The following is a 15,733-nucleotide window of genomic DNA, read 5'->3' as shown; positions in this document are numbered from 1 at the left end:
TTCTCCCCCTTCCTCTTTCTGTGCATGCTTTGGTTTGAATTATTAGCAATTTAAAAATCAATCTTGCAGTTAAATGCTTAATGATATAATTGCTTCTGTTGCCTAAATTTGTTTAGTTTGTGCTTTTTTAGTATGTAATAACTGAAAGTATATTTTCCTCTGTCCAAGTTAATAACTTCTCTTCAATGGCTGACATGCTGTTAGCCGACTGGCTGTTGGTCTGGGACAACTCGGACAGAAGTGGAAAGATTTTCTGAACCTATAACTAAGGAATAAGTGGCTTCCCTTAACTGAATGCATCTGAATTCTCAGATGGCCTCCACTTAAGTTTTAAACCTTTTTTTGTTCATTCTGTGTTCATTTTGAGGGACTCTTAGTCTAAATGTTGGGTAGGGAATCTCTGCTGTCCCACACCTGGATACGTCTGCCAGCTGGGTCTGTGCCATGCAGCACGCTGTGCTCTGTAGCCCTTCTCCCCAGATCTCCATAGAGTAGTCCTACAGGAGCCACCTGCTCACCTAAGCAGGTTCCTTTGCAAGGAAGCTTGGAGGCTGGGAGGAAGGCAGCTTAGACCATCTCCTGTCAACAAGGAAGCACGGACTGTGTCCCAAGTGTCTTCAGACATCACCTGTGGTCCTGCCACACAAGTCTGTGTCCTACCCTGCCATTCAGAGATATTAACTCAGGTTTGGGGCATGGCTGCTCCTGCATGGCCTACCATCTGCTCCCTGCATTCCAAAGTATTACTACAGTTGTGTAAAATTTCATCTTGATGTGTTTATATTCCTTTTGGATTTGGAGCTGGCTTATTCTGAAAAAGCCTGGGTGTACCCCTAGTCCTCTGTTACATATTGAAGACACTGCATGTAGACAGGATTCAGCCCGTATAATGAAGAGCTACCTACAAGTCACCTCGTGCTTAATGTACTCTGAGTGAGTCCCCATGTAAGCAGTGGAAAGATACTAGTGCTCGCCAAGGACAATTCGCCCCTTCCCAGTATAGGTCTCCCCTATTTTTTAACAGGGGACCCAGAAACTGCTTAAATACCAACCAAAAAGCATGTAAAGTTAGGTGTTTCATCCAGCATATCCTCAGGCTCTCCCATTAAAATCTTCCATTAAAATCTTCCATTTTAATGTTATCCCACCTTATCCTATTTTTCCTCCCCTTATGTCATGAAGCAGTGTTACCATTCACAATGCCAGGCCCCATGGCAGAGCAGAAAACATAAAAAAACAGAGGTCAAAAGGGTTGCACAAAGCTCTCTTTCCTATTCCCAGCCTTTCTCTTAAGGACAGCAGCAACAATGTTTGGTCATGTTCATATTTTTTGCTGCAGTGAGACTGCCATTGATTTAAGCCAACATACCGCACCGCTCCTTCTGACACCTACCCAAGAAGCACAGGCAGCGCTCGGCCCACGGGCTGGCCATGCTGGACACAGGAGTTCTCACGTTTGCAGGATTCCTCCTGCATTATTCACAGCCCTGACATGCCAGGTTTCTGGGTTCTTGGAAAATCTCTATATATGACCAAGGCAGTATGGACAAATAATTATGTCAGCTCACCCTGGAAGGCTCACAGCACATTGCAGACTTATCTACCTCCTTTTGAATGCTACTTTGCTGAATTTCAAGTAGCAGGTTACAGTATCCTACCAAACCTTTACTGCTCTGCAAGGACGTGATAATGACTGCCATCAAGTTTCTATTTGGTAGGTAATCACATATATATATGGAATATACAATGCACATGCCAAACGCTCTTTGCAGGCCTCAGCAGCAGAATAAATTGATCCCTTTCATGTCACAAAAAAAAAGGCACTAGAAGCAACAGAAGTACTGGCCTAGGGATGTAGGGGATGTAATACAGTAGAACTCAACCACATTGAATTCAGTCATGTGGTAAATATGGAAGTAACACTTGGGTTTTGCAGGCTATTAGGCAGCAAAAAACCTGTATTTCAGAGAACGACCTGCTAGTGAATGGAGCACACTGTAGAGCCTATTGGGAACAGGGCTTGCTAGTAAGTCAGATGTGGGAATTTAGGGGAACAGCAGTCGTCCTGTCTTCCTTTCTGTTCTTCTAGGGCAAAAAAGGACAGGACAAACTTTCTGATAAACAAAATTGCACCAAGAACATACATATGGTATAGGATCAGTTACCTTTTCTAATGAAACATGCCTAGAAGTACCCAAATATTAGCTACTGACTTGAGCCAAAGAAGAAATATTTTTCACAACAGGAACTGGAATTGTCTTGGGAAAGAAGACTAAGAGCTGAAAATGTCCTACAGAATAACGGGCAAAGACTTACAGCAAATGATAAAACAGCAAGTTCGTGGAAAGTATCTAATCAAATGCCCATAACTTTCTGAGGTAATGTCTGTATTAAAAATCTAAAGAAGGGGATTAAACAACACATCAGTAAAAGATATTACACCCTAAAGTCAACTTTGAGACACCAACGGGATTGGTGAAACAATCCAAAAGGGACTTGAGGAGACTAGAACATGGGCTGGAAATAATGAAATAAGATTTCAGATTTAAGGAGATGGGTTGTCAGTACAAGTATTTGATGAGATTTTTAATGGGGGGAAAGGAAGGGGGTAGGCAAGGGAGGAAGAGCGAGAGAGGTAAGAGATCCCTTTTGGAGCAGACAAAATACACACCAAGCCCAGGAGAAGCCTCTCTCCCTGTCTGTAGTCTACTGGAACAAGAGCCCCTGGAGTATGCTTTTTAGTTCTAGAAGGCATTATCAGAAGGATAACAACATGGTGATTCGTGACCAGGCAACAAGTACAGCTGAAGGCAGGGCTGAATGCAGCTACAGTGCTGAGGTGGGGAAGGCTGCCTGGCCCCCATCACCTGAAACAGACTGTGACCAGAACTAATGAGGACAGGCTGTAGGATGCTTGGCAACCTCCTGTGAGCTCTCTCTATAAATCTCCCTCTTCAGGAAGGTGAGGAGGAACAAAAGTACTGTGAAATTAAGGAGTTTGGATCTGTACAGAGTAGATAAAAAAAAGCTGGTTAAAGAGGGGAGCAGGGTGGCTGAATATGAAAAGATTCTTCACAGTAATGAGTCATGGGGAATAATGTCTCAAGAAAGGTTAAACATGACCCATTGTTTAGGATATTTGTAACCAGATCAAGGGAAAATGAAAATGTACATTAAATAATAATCTCTGACTCACTGGGAGATAATCTCTACACATCTTTAGCATTTGCACTGTAGATTTGTGTGACGATATTCCTGGGCAAGTTGTTTCTGTAACCGCTTGTCAAAGAAGGAGGAAACTGCCATTACAGCCTCTCAGAGTCCCAAGGCTGCCCAAGTACCGCACTGGTGGAGCTCCCAAGGCAGACTTTCTTGCACCCCTTCCCTTCATCACTCTCACTGTGGCCACATGCAAAAGTCAGGGCCTTGAAGGCATGTAATGCAGCATGGACAGAGACACGTGGAGTTGCTGGCCCTGTCTATTGGGATAGCCAGGACCTAAGGACCACCTACTTTGGCAGAGAGATTTACAGGCAGCAAAACAAGCCTGAGATCTGGGAGTCTTCAGTCCCAACCCAGGCTCTTTGGCAGAGGAAGTGGAGGAATCTTATTTTGCAGTTTCTCTAAAGCCTAACTCATTGTTCTGTACCTGTCTGTCTTGCCTGTTCTTCCCAACTTCTTGTAACTTCTCCCCACCCTCATCTTGCCACTCTGGCTCTAGTTTCCATGACCACCAATTTTTTGATTTCTACCCATCAGCAGTAGTAATGTCCAGACTTTTAATGATCTGGCAGACTGCAGAAATGAGATTTAAGCACATCTGACTCCACATAAAAAAGGGTTAGTATAAGGCATATATATCAGCCGAAGCATTGAAAATGCATTTGGTACTCTTTAGTTTGCTCTTTCCTGCTTATGGAAAAAGATAATTTTTTGTTTAAAAATTGCTTCACTTAAGGAATTATCCATGCCATTAGTCCCCAGAACAATAGAGATTAAAGTCCCTAAACCATCCCCTATCAAAACAGCATACTTTTTCTTTGAACATGTCATTAACACTGTTTTCCATCTGGCTGTTGGCAGCAATCTTGGATTTGCTCTGAATTGCTGAAAGTTCATTAATTATAGTACACAGAAGCCATTATCTCTCTTTTCCCTTAGCAAGGAGGTATTTGCTTAGGCAGAGAGAAGAGGTAAAGTTCAAGAGAAAAGATAAAAAAACCCACTTTACTCATATAAATGCTATGACAATCATTTTCTTGCAGTCCAGAATTCTAAATTTCTGAAAAGTAAATCACAAGTTCTGCTTATCAGGAGATTCTATCATTCAAATACAGCAGTGATTCTGGCATTGTTACAGGTAACTGATGCATGCTGACAGGGGATGGAAATAATGCATCAGATTTTTAAGCCTGCTGGTTCGGGGCCGTGGTGAACGAGTGCTAGCGTGAAGGAGTGTCAGCCACATTCGTGATAAACTCAGTTCGTTTGTTTTATGAGGAACCCAGAGTAAACCATGGCTATCGTTCAAACAAGACTTAGTAACTATGATTCAGCTAGCATAATTAGTAAGAAATTGAAACAGTGGTGTTACCCTGTCAGTACAAAAGCAGAGGAAGAGCTTTTAAAGTTTTGCCAGAATAATGAATGAAGTACACAGTGAGGGGTAAGCAAAGGGGATGGGACTTAAAGCTATTCAGCTTTGGGGACTGCTGATACTGATGCTTTTCACATCTGTCACCGAGGGACATTTGTAACCCATGAGATGACAGCCTGCATGCAGCATTTATACCAGAGCAGCTGTCAAGCAGCAAGTTTTCAGCCCATATAACTTACAGTAGCTTGTTCACCTCTGTGCACTGGCGCTAAAGGCACTTTCTCATGCCTAAAGGCCTTTGCAGGCAATACATCCACTGGTTGATCACCAGTTCCTAGCTGTAGGAGGTTTGGCTCATTAGCCAACAACTATCAGGAGGAGTTATTCCATATTTTTTTGGAGGGGATGGGAGTATGTTATCAAATTGACTCCAGTGGTGACAAACAGTGATACAGTAGCATTACATATTCCATCTGGATCGCCTACTAAACAATGCTGCAATGTGTCTGCCATTAGCTTACTTTACATGTGACTTCGGGCAAAGCCCTTTGCATCTTTGGCTTAGATTTTAGCTGAGCTGCCCAAATACAATTTTGTAAGCAATGAAAGAAGTGCTTTAGCAATGCAAAGAATCCACAAAGACTAGGCTCCTAGCTTAGTCGAGACTCTAAAAAGAGGTGGGAGGAAAAGCCTGGTTTTATCCTCCTTATCCTAGAGGATAACAGTAATTCTATCCTCCTTCCCTCCTTGTCCCCCTTGCCTACTCAGGCAGAGACTGTATTGTGCATATGAGACTCACAGCATAATGAAGTCTTGGATCCTATTTAGAGGCTCTACAATTCCAGGAAAAATAACAGATTATATCAGACCCAGACTATGCTCCTTAATGAATAATACCAGTTAAAAAAAAAACAAAACAAAACAAATCAAAACCAAATAGATTTAACCATAACACAACAGATTAGGTACATCCAGCAGCATCTTTAAACTGCCACAATTTGAAATCCAACATACTCTTTGGCCAATAAAGGAGCTCTAGGATCAGGTTTTGTAGTATTTCCAATGACAATATAGGATGCTGTTCATGGAAACTTGCATATGCCACCCAATTAACAGGCCAGGCACATAAGGGCTAAATATAGGAGTAGTTTTCAGAAACAGCTATGGAGTAATTCTTCTATTTCTTCTGAGAAACCAGGTTTTTCTTCACTGTAATGTTAGGTATAGCTTTCAGATTTTGTACCCCTATTTCATAGATTCAGAGGCAAAAATCTCTAGTTTCATCCACAGAACAAATAAGGTTTTACATATACAAACCAGATGAACTTGGCTCAAAGTGCTTGATGCCCTTTGAGAATTTTTTATAAGAATTGTCCTCTTTGCTTAAGCCCCCTGGGACATAAAGTGTCCCTGTTCTTCAGCTTCCAGAAGGCAAAGGCATCTATGGAATCCACAAGCACCGCTGTTCAGCTGCTGCCTTTCACCTGTCTCTTCAGCCTCCCCATATCTCAAAACCATTATGAAGGAACAGAAAAATCAGACCATCTACATATACACAGACCAAATCTTCCAGGTTAGACACCATTCCTGATAAATACAGTAATTTCTTACAAGCCATACTCTGGACTCTTTCTTCCTCTCCCAGTGAGGGGAAAAGGAATAGCAGTAACCCATATTTTCCTGAGAAATGGTTCCACAAAATCTCCATACATGATGGCAAAAGCTGAATAAAATCATACAAGACTCTGATCTTTCCAAGTAAGGCTGCTGAAGCAGATTTTAACCCTTAAAAAAATTAAAAGTCTTACTGAATAGTCAATATTCACAAAGCATAAATCACTAAAAACAAATCATGCAAAGCTCAGGTAGCATTTGCACAGTGTTTCTGTGACTGCTGTTGTAAGAACTAGTTTGATGAGTAACAGGACAAAAATAACACATTAAAACCTGTGTAAACGACAGCCTTGCCCATACAAAGGTGCATTTCTAAAAGTGACCCTTGCTGTACATAGGATAGGGATCAACCTTTTCTGTCATGAAAACAGTGCTTGAAAACTTCTGTGGTGACAAAAGGACCCTCATCCCCTGACACCATAAACAAAATTCTCATTATTATGCTTAATATTGGATTTTTTTTTATCTCCCAATTAAAACAGCATCCCCTTTCAGTGGCATGGGCAGGGTGAGAGGTGAGGACAGAGCTGGTTGCAAAGTCCTGTCTACAAACTCCTCTCCAGTGTGCAGACTCTTTAGAGAAAACCCATTCTGGAAGAGTGAGGGAATACACAAAGCTTGGTATAAACATGAACATCTTGTACCCAAGCCCTTTCAACTACCAAAAACTGCCCCAAAATATTTTTTTCATTTTAATTAGGGATACTGGATAACAAGAATTAATTTGTCTTGCTTTAAATCAAGTTAACTCTTCTTTTCTTAACAGTTTGCCACTAATCCAGACGAATGACACTATTTTGAGCCTTAGGAGTAGCAAATCTTACTAAACTAAGGTGCTGATCTCACAAACCATTGGGGGCACACTGAACTTTATTAATGTGAGTTGTCTTGCTTATTTCAGCCCTCTCACAGGCACTAAATGTGTAAAGCTGATCAAAAATGAAGGTCAAAATTCCCCACATTTTGCTGAACTGGAACTAAAAGTCCTTTTTTTCTCATCCACATCAAATGTTTCTTTCCTTCACACTTGGGCAAAATGTGAGACTGTGACTGAAGTGAAAACTGTACATTAGGGAGCAACAGGAACACAAGTTCACCGTATCAATTATGGATGCTTCATTCAAGCTGAAGAATGTAAAGTTTAATCTTTAGTAGCTATGGAATGAAGCTGCCCAACCAGAATAAGGACATATACATTGAGACTTTCAAAACATTTTCCCAAAATTGGACAGGATCTGCCTGGGTGTTGGAATTTAGCTCTTATCATTTCTCATTCAGGAATGGAGCACAAAACCTGTGATGGTTACATTTTCTTCTGATAGTGGGAAAGGCTGATTTCAGAATATAGCACACATAAAAATTCACATAAATGCAAATGAAATCACCCTTTCTGCAAGAAAGATGTCTCTGAATATTCATGTTGCCATATCCATGTCTCTTTCACATTAATTTTCTGCACATGTTCAGGCAGAAAACTGAAATCTTAAAATCTGTCAAATCTTAGCAATTCAGACACTTCCTAGAAAGCAGTCTTCAATGTTGCAGCTCTAAATGTGCATGAATGAGGCTGTGTCTGCTTATTTGAGAAAACAGAAGAAGCAATACCATATGACCTGATGCAGTACAGTCAATTAAACAAAACCATACCAAGGATGACCGTAATGAACCCAGTCTGTCCCTTCTATATCACCACAACGAGAGAAAGAAAAGGCCATCACACCAAACAGTCTTTCCCACATCCTATGCACTATATTTTTTCATGACTTATTTTTAAGACCATAGTTATGTCCACCCTTAAAGCCAAAACAGAGCATCCATGGCGGCTTTCTGAAGAATGTGTTTAGACTGAAGTGGACCCTAATGACATAAACAGAAATGTGAAGGATTTGATGTCTAGTTGTCTAGCTTTCCTATACCAAACACAGTATTAAAGTAATTGCCTTCCTCACACCCTTTTCAATGTAAGAGCAACTTCTGTGTGATGATCTGCTGAAAATAGGTTTCTGCAAATTCCCTTGAACACAGCATTACAGAGATTTTTATGAGGCTCTTTTACATGCTGTAATAAGATGCACTGCCCAGCCCTGCCCTCTCAAACTCTATCTCCCATGGTTAAAAACCCCAACTACTTCAGACACCAGTTTTGGCAGAAAGCATGAAAGTGAGTTCTTCTTAATGTTATTTCTGGTACTGCAGATATGCAGCATGAAGAGGTACTAAATCCCCTTCAATTTTTTGAAGTCTTACTGGTTGAAATCCAGGTGATGAGACATGTTGAAGCAAGACTTCTTATGGGGGGAGTGTGTGTGCTTTTCTGCTCTTTCCATAAAAACAACTGAGGACCAGAAGGCTGTGAAAGTGCTGGGTTTTGGAGAGAGGGAAGGGATGAGCTCTCCCACTGCTGCCAATCATCTTAGTATCTAAACACAATCCAAAAATGTTGCAGGAAGATATACAGAGTGCTTCTTTCATTCACTACCCTTTCATGGAAAAAAAATGAGTTGTTTAATATTTCATTTTTTTCAGTTAAATATAAGTTGTAAAATTAAGTTTTTCTGTAGGGAGCTGGTAGATAGAAATCAACTGAAAAGAAACTCCATTAAAGAAGATGAGAAATTGGAGAAAATGTGACCTCAAGAAAAGACAGAAAGATAGAGAAAAAGGCAGTCAGAAAGAATAAAAGAAAACTCTTCACTTACAGTCCACTTAACATGGCTGATCTATTTATTTGATTACAGCAATCTTATTACACCGGCAGTATCTTCAGACGGCAAAATCCATGTGAATGAGAAACATGCTGTTTGTATATGAGGATCAGATGGCTCTTCCCACCTAAGACATTGCTATACGAATGTCTTCTTACTCTGCAAAAGGGAATTACTGTTCTTCTCTAGAAGCAGTCAGGAAACTGTTTCCAAACAAAACCTCTAGATGATGAAATAGCGAGTCAGGAATAGTGACCCCCAAATCAGTCACTTTGCAAGGCTCAGATGTTGTTTATGTACAATACCCCAAAATGCCTTGTTCTTAGCAACACAACATTAGCTGCACCTGCTGAGGTTAGCAGGCTCCAAATCTTCACTGAAGAATGACAGGAAAAGCACAGTAACAAGTAATAGTAACAATACCAGAAAAACAGTATGCCACCTTCTGAAATGTGGCAGAAGAATGTGTTTTTTAAGGCAATAGCACAGTTCAGTATCTATTCTCCTACAATTTACATAAAATGATCCACAAATCTTTTCAAAGGGATGCTTGTTTGCCTTTGAATTGTTGCATTATGCTCATTTTCATTCTCCAAGTTAATCTTTGCCACTGGCTTCTGTGGCACAAAACTGGGGACATATGAATTTAGTATTTTTCAAGTGGGTGTATTTTATCAAGCGTACTAAATATTAAAGGACCATCAAGGAGTTTTAATGTTAGAAGAACTTATCCTTAAAATCTCCACATACTTCAGAGCACCTCAGTACAGGTGTCAGCAACAAAGTCTGGAGGACTGACTCAGACAATAACATAAATATTGAGCAATGAAAGAGCAGTTTTGTGCAGTAGCACAATTTATAAACATGCAAGAAAATCTACGGTATGTATACATATTCTTTAATCTTATGACTCTGAGGACTCACAATAAACAGGAAACTAACCTTGATGTGAGCTGCTGGATCTGGGACAGTCTGAATCATGTCCTTTAACAGGCCAATGTGTTTACCAGGAGCTCAGATCCCAAGGCAGCTGCATAAGCAAAGAAACAGAAGTCATATGATTATATTTTAAAAGCTTATTTTCAGTATAAATCTCTTATCTTTTTATAGACTGATAAGCATCTTTCCTTCCCCAGACCTACTTGAGGACCAGTACAGTTGAAACTCCAAGGTGTTTCTGTTTCTATACCATCTGTTTATCATGTATTTCATACAGGAGAAAACAGTTGGCTCTGAAATTCTCCTGGAAAATTGGTCTTTATCTGTAATTCAGGATTTTCCTAAAATAAGAACTTTGGGATGTGCTCTGCCCTGCACAGCCCCATTATTCACTCAAGATACCAGAAATTTCCACAATCCCTTCTTCCGAACTCAGAAATATACAGCAGGATTGGAACAGATCTGGAACTGATATAAATAAATATCATTTCACTGAAGTCGTGCCCATTTACAAGAGCTGCAAATCTCATCCATCCTCTCAATTAACAGCACTTCAGAGCATGAATCTTCTGGGATCCCTTATCCATGTCCGGTCATAAAATACCTACGGGTTTGGGCAGGCAGGGTGCATTTGTCTGTATGTGCAAGGGTGGGTGACCATTAAAAAAATTTAATAACAATATACACTATAAATAGAGTACTGCTGAGTAACTAGAACATCAAATAACTGCTAAAAAATTGAGATTGATAAGTCAAAGAACTAGAAAGCATGGAAAAATGTAGGAACGTGAATATCATCTGAAGTAATCTGGCTTTTTCTGCATTCTCCCTAAAAGCCTGGAAATTCCCATTTCTCATGCAAGAGGTTTCCTTTTGCCCATGACCCTGAACTTCTTTCATGTTTTAAAGCAGCAAGCCACTATCAGAAAAGAGAATTCTCTTTCCTCAGCATTGGCTATTTTATTTCATTATCTGTCCCCACATCTACACTAGCTTACAAATCAAACTGCAGATAGCTTTTACCTATTTACTCAGGAGAAATATTGATATGGTGACTAATACTGAGTTGCAGCTTGCCCCAGAAACAGTCTTCATGATACAAGGGAACCATCTATAAACTATGGCACTACACAGTGCAAGGTATCACCATTTAGATCTTGGTACACTTCCCCCATACTACTTAGAAAAGCCAGCTTTTTGTACCCCCTTCAAACCCATGAAAACTAAGTACTTAATTTGATGGCCTATTAGAGAAACCCCCAAACAGGCCAAATTCCCATTTTCCTCAGCTACCTATGAGTATCAAATGCAATACTGATGTAATGGTTTTAATAGAAGATTTTTCTTTCCATAGACTTAAATATCTTCAAAAGCAATAGGCACTTGTTTTGGTAAAAGCAAACTTTCAACAGCAATGTTGTTCAGATTTAAGTCATATAGAAACACTAACAGCACTGACAGGCCTTTCAGTTCTTTTCCTCCCTTCTCTAGTAAATCCACGCCTGCCATGTTATTCATTGGATTTATGGGATTCGTATTTTAAGCTTTCAAAACATCATGCACAGGATCTGGAAACTACTAAATTTCATTTAAACTGAACAGAAAAATATTTTGAACCCAGTGTTAGATCATGTTTTCACAGTTTGCATACTTTCATCACTGGGTTGCCGTAACGGTACCTCACCCCCAGCAAAGAAGCTTACCCAGGGAAGTGGGCACTTGTGCCTCATCAGCGTCTATTTCTGTCTCTCTAAGTCTTTGCTCAGCGTGCAAGTATGCACTGTGCCTCTCCTCCCTACTGATGCATTTTACTCCATTAACCCAGGTCTCAGAAGAGAGGTGGGTTTAGATACAATTCAGGAAATAACTTCCCACAACAGAGTAGGGGCTACGATGCTTCTTGCAGGGCTGGTTACCTCCACCCCTTTTTGTCCCCCCAAAATGCTGCTTGTACCCTGTCCTGAAGCCTGTCCCCTTACCAGGACCAAGTACATGCCATCTCGCATTGTGGTGAAGATGGATCATGCAAGACTCCTAGCCTTCTACAGCTGCTGAGCTGGCAACACCTGACAGTGCTGCAGGGATTTCTGCCTCTTCTGAGCTCTCCCTGCCTGTGTGGTTCACCCAACAAAAGCAGGATTTGGTGCTTAGGAAGCTATTGGTGTGTAAGAGAAGTTGTTTAAGCTACGCCAGGCCCATTCTTATTTCATCTTTTCCACAAGAAGATGGATTCTTTACAGAAGAGAAAATGACGGACAACATTTGCAAAACAGTTGCCAACTCTACACCACATGGTATGGGAATCGAAGACAAGCAAATCTTAGTCAATATGAGTTGGAAAGATGCATATGCAACTGTTCTGGCTACTTGACTTTTCCCCATACTGCTGTGTAGCAGTGATTCTAAAAGGGAGAAAATTCTGCTTTAAACACAACCTTTGGCAGTGTATTCTTTTTCACCTGGATATTCATCTATAACCACTCAAAAGTAGGACATGTTCTAGTTTGCAAAAAGCATGACTTTTGCCCTTTTACTTCTGGAAATCATTGTTAAAAACGCTTTTCTTGCCTTTTCCAAGCAGCAATATAATTTTAATTATTTCAGCTCCACCTTTACTGGCTGGAATTGGAAGCTTCCAGACATCTGGTACTAACTTGCTGAACCAGATGGTATTTATTGCCAGAACCTCCCCCACCCCCAGCCCAAATTTCATGCTGGTCATGTTTGTGCTTGACAGTTTGTCACAGAGTCTACACGTGGCTGTAGATTTTGCCATGCAGCCACTGGCTAGCATGACTCTAATGCAAGAGCCAAAATGACACTAAAGTCTGGTTTACGGAGACATCTCTTTTCAGGAAATCGAAACAAGGAAATGATAACACAAACTGAAAGTAAAGCACTTCATTAACTGCCTTCCTGATTTAGGGCTTAGCCCTGGAAGGATATATTTGTAGCCATAGTGAGCAGAGAAACAGCAGCAGTACTCCTGGCAGCACCCAAAGGATGGACCCTTGTCGTGGTTTAAACCCAGTCAGGCAGCTCATTCACTCACTCCCCCCCTTCTTTCCCTTCCCCTACTCCTGAAGGGACAGAGAGGAGAATCAAAAAGAATGCAACTCTCACGGGTTGAGATGAGAACAGTTTAGTAACTAAGGTATAACACAAATCACTACTGCTACCACCAATGATAACAGTGATACAGGAAATAACAAGGGAAGAGAATACAACACCTCAGCACCAGCTGACCGATAACTCGGCCCCCAGCCCGACCAAGCTCTGACCGATACCTCCTCCAACCCTGCAGTCTCCCAGCCCTTCCGGCTAACTCCCAGTTACATCCTGGGCATGACGTGCTGTGGTATGGAATACCTCTTTGGTCAGTTTGGGTCAGGTGTCCTATCTCTGCTTCCTCCCGGCTTTCCCTCCTCCCTGGCAGAGCATGAGGCTCACAAAGTCCTTGGCCAAACCAAAAACATCATTGTTATCAGCTCTGTTCCCAGGCCGAAAGTCAAAACACAGCACTGCACCAGCTACCAAGAAGGAGAAAAATGACTGCTACTGTTGAACCCAGGACAACCCTCCTCCTTGCCAGATGTAAGTCCATCATATGATTGAAAAGGAAACAGGCCCTGTCGCATAACAGGAAACCTGCCCACCACGTAAAACAAATACTAGGTCATTAGGTCAGTATAACCAGTGGGACTGTGCATACCCAGTCACCCAGCCAGAGCTGCAGAGCTGCTGTGGGCTGCAGAGCAGCATGGGCAGGCAAGAAATGGCTTCTCGGTGGAGTCGGAGTGTATGTACACTCCCACCAAGTGAAAAGAATCTGTGCTTTAGTTATATGTGGGGACAGAGCATGTACTGAGCATGCCCCAAGGGCGCTGGAAGAGAAGGCACCAGAGGAAAGGCAGGAGACTACTGGGACAGTAGACCAGGCTCACATGCCCTGCCAATATCCTCAGGAAAAGACGGTAGCTGGCATCAGGCTGTGGGCAGTACTAATTACTCACAACAGGATATGGCTTTTGGTACTGGTTTCCATCCCCTAACCCATTGAAAGTATGATACAAGAACAACAGCAAGAGTAGCAATGTTGCTCATGAGACAGGAGACACAAAATCCTGTCCGATGTTCAGGACAGATTAAAATATCAAGATAAACCCATGTTATTTTACAAGACCAGCCAGAACTGCGTATGCCTGTGCTACCCCACACATGAGGACACACATAAGCAATGGAGTCTGTTGTCTTTCTGTGCACACATGCATGCAACCCAAGTTTTTGGAGTTATGTAAATACATCAAACGGTCACAGAATTATGTACAGCTTTGGAGTTCACCAGATGTGATTACATTGGTTTTCCCTTTCAAAGTTGTATCCAAAGGATTAGACTTTTTAGTGTACACATATACTGCCAAATTACTGAGAAGGTGAATATCCCCTCTATATGGGGGGCAGCACACACACCTCTCTCATATATTTTCACACTCATGTCACCTTGCAGACAGATATGTAGTTCCATTTTCCATAATTCGGCATTCTATGCTCACCTAAATAAATAAAGCAGGTTCCTCGTGATGTGTCCTACACCCTGCATTAAAGCCCTGTGAGAGAGCATGACCGGGCAGTCAGCTTTGGAAAAAGGCTCCAGGCAAAACTCCCAGCAAAGCAATGCCCACATGGAGCACAGCTTGGCTGCAGCTAATAAAGAAACATGGTCCATGCTGCTGTTCTGCCAGGGATGAATGCAGCCTGAGGTACTTATACGTAAAGAGAATGCTTTTCAAAATACATCCACAGTGTGTATTCAATACCAGAAAATGAAGGTCTGATTAATCAATGGCAAATGAGATGCCAGAATTGCTGGGCCAGATACCTGGTGCAGCAAAACCGAGGATGACATGAAATGGTTACACAAGCACCAGCTGCATGAGAGAAAGCAGCACCAATGTTCTGCCTGCAGGACAGCAGCTCTCGCCAAAGAGCCCTGTGTCACTTACTGCTGAGACACTAAGGGCCTGCACTTTACAAATATGTGAATGTTAGACAGCACAAAAAGCTACGAATGGCACACAGCACTGGAGAGTTACACACACACACACACACACTCACACACACACACACACACACACACACTCACACACACACACACACACACACACACACACACACACACACACACCACACACACACACACACACACACACACACACACACACACACACACACACACACACACACACACACACACACACACACTCTGCTACAATGACTAATACAGAGTGGCATTGCAGTGAATTTCTACCAGCGTGACTTTAGGATGTTTACCATTACTCACAGGAGGTGAATCCCTGAACAGTTATGCAGACTATCCCAAGTGAGTGCCAGCAGGACTTTCAGACCCTTCACACTGTCATGCAACTGTACTTATCAGATATTTTATAAGAACTGATGCTTTTCAGATGTTGGAGAACTTTTGAGACATCCATTTCTTGATTGATTTTTCAGGAAATCTCTTTTTGTGCATCTGGGTCCTACCAGCACTGGTGATAGTGTGTAAGAGAGAGAAAGACTGTGATAGTCAAAAGGAAGAAGGACTGTAAGACTGCGCTCAGTGGTGTGTAAAAACAGTGCAAGTTCTGTAGCTTAGAGCTGCACTTCTTTGGTAGATGAATGCCCCAGATACGATTTTCAGATTTCTGAGATTTGTGGACACCTAAAATCATTCCAGTTATGGTGGGAATGTTATTTGAATAGCAAATTTAAGACAGACTTAGGCTTACTGCACTTCAGAAGTAGTCTACAAATCTGAGGA

The 15,733-nt window shown here is 41.6% G+C and overlaps 2 protein-coding genes across 3 annotated transcripts in view; one reads left to right on the top strand and one right to left on the bottom strand.

Annotated features, from left to right (window-relative positions):
• The window catches only part of ERG (ETS transcription factor ERG), a 106,690-nt gene extending 96,684 nt beyond the window's left edge, over positions 1-10,006 (bottom strand). For both annotated transcript variants that reach the window (XM_057428701.1, XM_057428703.1), the window contains exon 1: positions 9,919-10,006. In XM_057428701.1, coding sequence (XP_057284684.1) covers positions 9,919-9,957 — 39 coding nt within the window. In that variant the 5' untranslated portion in view covers positions 9,958-10,006. The remainder of the gene's footprint in view (positions 1-9,918) is intronic.
• KCNJ15 (potassium inwardly rectifying channel subfamily J member 15) overlaps positions 1-15,733 on the top strand; it is a 274,328-nt gene that overhangs the window by 154,160 nt on the left and 104,435 nt on the right. The window lies entirely within an intron of this gene.

Source organism: Pezoporus wallicus, unplaced genomic scaffold (genome assembly GCF_028554395.1).
Source record: "Pezoporus wallicus isolate ANWC-B61680 ecotype Strahan unplaced genomic scaffold, APGP_CSIRO_Pwel_v1 contig_8746, whole genome shotgun sequence".
NCBI classification, from domain to species: Eukaryota; Metazoa; Chordata; class Aves; order Psittaciformes; family Psittacidae; genus Pezoporus; species Pezoporus wallicus.
Note: the sequence above shows the minus strand (reverse complement) of the source record. Positions and strands in the feature narration are given on the sequence as shown.